Source organism: Brachyistius frenatus, unplaced genomic scaffold (assembly GCF_029030835.1).
Source record: "Brachyistius frenatus isolate BFR_SWC_R1_liver_20210118 unplaced genomic scaffold, ASM2903083v1 Contig_97, whole genome shotgun sequence".
Lineage (NCBI taxonomy): Eukaryota > Metazoa > Chordata > Actinopteri > Embiotocidae > Brachyistius > Brachyistius frenatus.
Window position 1 is genome coordinate 692,929 of NW_027210696.1, and position 7,072 is coordinate 700,000.

Here is a 7,072-nt window from a genome sequence, read left to right on the forward strand (position 1 = left end):
ATTAGTGTTTTATCATGAATCTGCCATATGTGACAAGACAAGAATTTAAGCAATACTTGTTAGAAGTAGAAACTTCCTGTACTCTGCATTCTGACCATCTGAAATGAGGCTGTTGTTTTTATGTCTCAGTCTGCCATTAATATGCAGTGTAGTATGTTCTTTCCATGGTTTCACAGTGTACAGAGTAACAGGACAGCCAGTATCAAATGTTAGGTCACGCAGTAAATTTTATCAGAAGCTAATGAAGATAAGCTCAACAACAGCCACGTCTGGTTCAGTGAAATGTGGTTTGATTCACTACTCCTGAGAGAAAGAAAAGATGATTTATTGTATCTAACTAACTGTAAATATATTTTGAGTAACACAGGCTATGGGATAGGATGCATGTGGTCATACATCAGGAATAAAGGCATAATGACAATCTCTCTGATCAGCACACTTCAACAGTTGAATCTATCAACATCGCAACCAGTTGATTTGACTTTTCACTGACTTAAAGCCACATTGGTTAATTGGTGAATCTGAATGGACCTTGTGCTTCAAAAAGTGTTTTTCCGTAGAAAGTTCATGTGTTTGCAGATGAGGGCAGTTGTTTTGGAAATGTTCACTCAATCAGGGATGATTTTACTTTGATCATTTCACCCTTCACTCACTGAAGCTGTTCATTCTCAGGGGAGGGTGATGTGATGTGATGTGATGTTTGAAGAGTGATCTCTGCTGGGTAGTGTTGCTTTTGAACACGGTGCACTGATGACATGATGACAACACGTGTGCATGATGTGTGCACTGGGTTGAGTTTTGGCTTTTGATGAATTCTTCTTTGCCTCATTCATTCAGACTGAGCGAGCCAAACATGGACATGTTTTACTGTTGTTGTTCACTTTATAGTCATAATGGGCATTCTCTTGAATGAACAGTGCAATTTGGTCAGCCGTGCTACAGCCAAGAGACACCCTAACATATTATCAAAAAGAGTTGTCTCGGATAGAGTATATGGCTCCATTAAAGGGAAATCATCAAATGAATTGCTTTATTTTATCGACTGGCTAGTTTGGAACAAACATAAAATGAGACAAACTGTAGAGCTAAATACTAGCCTAACTGCTGAGTAAACACTGTCCCTAGCAATCATTATCCCTGCAGCTACTTGCATGTATTTATGTTGGACACTCAGGACATACATGTGTATCTATTTCCAGCCATACTGGGTTTTGGAAAACCTCACCAAAAGGGAGCTTTTGGAGGTTGAAGTCAGAGTGAGTTTACATTTAGGTCACAGTGGGGATTCACTTTTATGGAGAAACACTGAAGTTCATCTGTGTGTTTTCTTGTGGCTGATACGTAGCATGAGGGACAGAGACTTTGAAGCACAGTTTGCACTGGAGCTTAGAATGGCTTCTAAGGGGTGCAATAATTTAGCTTTCCTCTGGTGGCGCAAAGCAAACACACTCAGTTGATGCGAAACTTAACACAGAGACACAGTACACACTGCTGGGACCAGATACAGAAGCTTTAACGACAGTCTCCTTTGGACCTGGAGCATCATCATGTAATGGAGTTTTTGCAAGGGACAATGAACTGTAAAAATACTATTTGATCAAAAGGGAAACTTTCATGAATCGTCATAAATGTTCAAAATATAAGGTAATCAATGTAATAAAGAGTTATGTGATGAGAGGATTAAGAAATTGTCTTCATTTTTCACAAATAGTGACCAGAATATAACAAATGTGACAAACAGGGAATTATGAAATGGGCAAATGGATCAGTAAGTGAGTCTTAAATCTTTCACCCCGCTTTACAGTGAAGTTTTAAAGACAATTTACTTTAATAATGCAACTGACTATGCTAAACTCTCTTTTGATTCCGCACAAAGTCATAAGAAAAACAAGACAACTGGAGATAAAATGTTACAGCGAGATAGACAAAACTTGACATGCATGGCCTTACAAGATGCAAACTGAAAGACACACTAATATAAAAAAGTAAATGAAGAAAAAAAACTAAAAATCAAGGGCATCAAAGATGTGAGCCAACATTTGACCACAGATTAAACAAGCTTTATTTTGCTCCGACTGCCCTGGACACAAAACAAAATGACAGTATAAAATTAGATTTAAATCTGTAATAACAATAAAATAAGAATACAAATATTTCATTTCTTACCTTTGTGGCTGAGTTTGACCCTGGGGACGCTCTGTTTGATGCTTTCTCCAAAAGGGAGGGTGGCCAGCAAAATCAGTCCAACTAATGGGACGCCTAGATGGGATAGTGCCGTCACCCTCTTCCCCTTGCCGCCATAATTACTGCCAGACAAGCAGAGCAGAGCCCCAACTTCATTCAGACCCGGATTACTAGAGTCCTCTTTCTTCATGGTGTGGAGTAGTCTCGTTCTGCTTTCACTCCGTTCTTTTCTGCAACCCTGGAGGGAGACTGGTGCAAAGAGTCAAGCTAGGGAGGAGCATTCATAAGTGTGTGTGTGTGTGTGTGTGTGTGTGTGTGTGTGCATGAGGGTGTGTGCAGTCTCATCGAACTTCACAGAGGATATGTACACACATTTCTGTTGAGACTATTGAGCTGTTTCACCATGGAGCCCTACAGGCATGTCTCTATCCGTTGCCCATCCTACCTCAGCTGTTGCCTGTCACCGGCTTTCCTTTTGTGTCGCCTTTAAATCTGTTTGCCCAAAACAAAGGTCAGACTCACAAAACAAGTCGCATTCAACTATCTTACAGCCTCACATGCCTCTTTCAGTTTCTCTTTCTCCTCCATTCCCTTTTAACATGGATAACTCATTTAATTTGTTGCCTAAATGATACTTGCCAATAGTTTCAGCATTTGCAGATGACCCTGTCACTTCCTTTTTTATCCCCTGTGAAAAATAGCCCAAGTTCTGTTCAAGACTTCACTATGAATTATGGAGGCCTGTAGCACAGACATTATATCACACTCTGGAAGATGAGCTGCACGAGAAAACCCTCATGGGAACACTGGCTTTTTTATCTTCAATCGACAAAGAGAACTTGAGCACTGTGTCCTGACTGAACATTGGACAGCGTGACTTGATTGTAGCAGAAACGTTTTCTTTACTGTCAGCAGAAACTTTGTATACAGGCAAGTGTGAAGTTTGAATCCAAGTCATTTTAACTTGACAAAGATCCAACTAAGATTGACACAAGTTGTGCTTTTAAATCAATTTTGTGGTTTAAAATTAGCAGCATGTGTTCAGCATGTTGTGAAGAGCAGGCAGCTGAAAATGTAAAGACTGCAGCACAGTTACATGCATATTAACCCTCAAGAAAATGCAAGCTTCATACCAGATTTTTAATTTGAATTCATGATATGTTTTACCTTAATTACAGTATTTATGTCAACAGTGCATCAACCCTCAAAATCCCAACTGAGTGTCACTTGTGTTTTCCAACATGCATTCCTGCAAATTCCATTAAGTCATGAAGCTACTAATTAACCAGGCAACTGATGAAGAAATTAATGAATGCATCAAAAGAATGTCTCCCTCTCAGACCTTATTGGGACCCTCATTACTTCCCTTCCACCCCCATCTCAGATAACACACATCAACCTGTCAAGTGACAACGTAAACAATGTCAAGCTAAATTAATAGATCAGATGTAGATGTACCACACACACACACGCACTCGCATATCTCAGATACTGAAGCTAAGCATGCAGCTTCCACATGGAAGGATTGGACATGTAGACAAGAGAAGACTTAATTACAATTTGGGACTGTAAAATGTGAAATGGTACGCTGGGTGGTAGACTTAAGCTGTAAAACCACAACTCATTTCACTTCATTTATTTTCTCTGTCCAGTGTTGTCATCTGGTGTTTAAAACTTGAGTCCATTGTGGATAATCAGGGCACCCATCCAAGTGTCCCGTAGCTTTACGCCGAAGAGGATTAGACCTTGATAAACAGACTGCTGTTTATTTAAGATGACGAATTGAGGCACCGTCACACCTTCAGGGTTAGAAATACAGATATGGAGCTATCTGCGATGGATGGGCAGTCAGCAAAGAGAGTGAGAAAAGGGAAAAGGTTTAAATCCATGAAATCTTTGCACGTTGTGTGCACTATTGATAGAGCTGATGGTGGGGCTTATCCTGCCTACAGTATCTTCAGGGGAGCAGACACATGATTTCACCCATGTGAGAAGCGTTTGAGTAATGTATCTCTCTTCACGGCTTGAGTGCCCACATCTCTCAGCAGTACAGGCTTGCGTAGCACCCCTCTGGAAGAATGCCCCTCAAACAAAGGAGGGAGCACAAGTGTTAGCAGAGGAGCATTAAAAACTCTCCATCTGTTGAGAGAAGATGACAATAGGACACGCACTGTAGCAGAATGAGGATGGGACAGTGTGCGCCACCAGTCGGTCAATACATTGGAAAGTGTGACTAACAGAGCTGAAAAAAGAGAGAGGAAGAAAAAGAGCGAGTGAGAGGTGAGAAAGAGGAGAAACAGACAGCTTGTGCCATGTGGGTTAAGCCAACACCCCTGTTTCCTGGCTGCTAGAGTCCCTGTTGTCTTTGGCAGCGTGGCCGGCACACGGTGAGGGGGTGATGGGAAACAATCATGATAGCAATGGTGACAGATTTAAAACCAGCAGCCAAGTGCTGCTGAGTTTGATCTCACACCGACATATAGCATTTTTTAAGTGTCTCCGCCTCAGATATACTGGCTTTTCCAGTTTGGACTCAAAATCAATGGATGTACGTTGTATTAATGATGGGCACTTCAAACAAAAATACTATTCGGTATTCGATGCACACACACACACAGAACAAAGCTGATTAGAAGCAAGTCTTTACCTATCATCTTTAAAACAAGGGCTGTTGTTCGCTCTGCATGTCTAACATCAAACCTACTTCGTCTGGTGACAAAGCTAGACAACGCTTGTTAAACTGCACATGGACTGTCGGCTCTATTGGAGTTTTCATTTTTTAATGACTATTCAAAAATCATGGAGAGTATACATGCCATGAAACATAAACTAATTAACAAGGGAGAATCTAGACGAGGACATACTATATAAGAAATGTAAAGTACCTTAGCTTTATAAAGCAGCTTCACTGAAGACTCAATATTCTCAGTAAAAGTTGCCAGCAGTCATGAGAAAGGAGCAGATGGTGAAGAAGTGCTCTGGCCATGGGCATTCTTGCATAGAGACCACCCCTAATGAGGCATTTAGCAACACCCAGGTGCCCAGTAGAGTACACTATTATCAAACCCCTCCATCTCCACAGGACAGAGTGCATTAACACAGCTATTTGTCTGTATTCCCTGACCACAGGCATTGACCTGGCAGAACAACATAGGTAATTGTTTCTTGCTCTCAAGACATTAGTTGTTTTTCTTGGCAAGAGTCAATCATCTTTTTTTAGCTTTGCATTTAAGCAAGCATGTAACTCCCTCGTGAGTCTGTGTGAGTTCATGTCTCACAGGCAAAATACAGGACCGCCACTGGGCTACACTTTTTGTATTTTCACTACACACAAACTATAAAGCATGTACAAGGAGCATTAACTTTTAAAGTTGAGATGTTAGCTATAACTCCGATTATAGATGGTTGTAAAAAAGGAAACACAACATTTTTCCAATACGGACAAGCACCACTCTTAGTCTTTATGTCTTGACATTATTATATATCATATAATTTTAGAGACAGTCATTTATTATATTTATTGAACAGCCAACTCAAAGACTTCAGAAACAAATCAAATCCAAAGACTGTTAATAAAATTGATCTGACGGGTCTAAAATCTCTGTCCTCTAACTCCTGTCTAAACCACCTTAGCTGAACAATGTTAACACCACACAAACTTGGTGCAGAGCTCACTGTGTTTAGCTGTATGCTGGGAATTAACTGTTGATGGAGAACAAGTAAATATGAAACATGTGATCCTAAGATTATTCTGGACTGAGATCAAAAACCCCAACATATTTGCTATTATAGTAAAGCTTTTTGGCAACTTTAATCGTAGAATTTGCTAATTTTTTTTTCTAGAATTTGTTGACTCAGGTCATTGAGTAAATCAAGGCTGCAAGCTGTGATTCATTTTAGATTTTAACCGGCAAACATTACCCCACCTTATCTGAGTGAAACACAGTATCTACCAGCACAGCATGCGTATCTCTTGGGAAATTACATATCGCTCTAAAAATTGAATGCAAAATAAATTGCTAGAATATCCCCTTACGCACAAAATTGAATCATCCAAACATGGTGATGAAGACAGAGATGGGCTTTGAAGTTGAAAACTCTGCAGTAAATTAGCCCAACGTAATGAATTAATGCATAGTACAAAACATGTTAGGTAAGGATATCTAATACCAGCACAGGGAGCATATTTGATCCCTTGCCAGTAGGAAAGTCTGTATTTCCTGTAGCCATTTACCTGCTAATAAATCCTATAAATCATCAAATGTCTGATTACAGACTGCCTCTCTCACACAACAAAACAACAGGAGACAGCTAGTTCCACTGCTACAATCAAAGAGTTTATGTAAGGGCATCATTCAGGCCATATTTCTCACCACATAAACACATTCAAAGCAGCACATGAAAAATAACAAACATCACATAACAATTACACGTAGCTTGAAACCACTCTGCATGAAATCTTTGAGAGGTAATGCTCCGACGAGAGGACATTCCAGTGGAATTCCTTCCGTTTTGGAAGTGAAGAGTTTGTCTGTGGGGAAAACCAAAGGAGATGGATAAAATTCCAACCCTGAGGTCCTGTCCGTCCACATTTTGTCTGTCCCTAAGCTGTTATCTCAAAACACTGGTAAGAGAATACTTCGGGAAACTGCTGATATGGTAACCAAAAACACCAGAGCCAGACAATAATGCTGCTGCACCCTTTATTAAAGACTCACTTTATGGTTAATGTTGCGGATTAATCCTTTAGTTTGCATCAATGGCAACTGGGCCAGTGCCAGCTCATGTCTGCTGTCACACACAAAGGTTAATGGAAAAGTGGGAGAGAGGGTGTGGGAAGTGATACACGGTCTGTGGTTTTAACTTTTCAATGGAGAAAATGGAAACG

At 40.2% G+C, this 7,072-nt stretch overlaps 1 protein-coding gene across 1 annotated transcript in view; it reads right to left on the minus strand.

Annotated features, from left to right (window-relative positions):
- The window catches only part of sema3d (sema domain, immunoglobulin domain (Ig), short basic domain, secreted, (semaphorin) 3D), a 29,779-nt gene that overhangs the window by 19,886 nt on the left and 2,821 nt on the right, over positions 1–7,072 (minus strand). The window contains exon 2 of the mRNA XM_069711141.1: positions 2,167–2,433. Within this exon, the coding sequence (XP_069567242.1) occupies positions 2,167–2,374 (208 nt within the window). The 5' untranslated portion in view covers positions 2,375–2,433. The remainder of the gene's footprint in view (positions 1–2,166; positions 2,434–7,072) is intronic.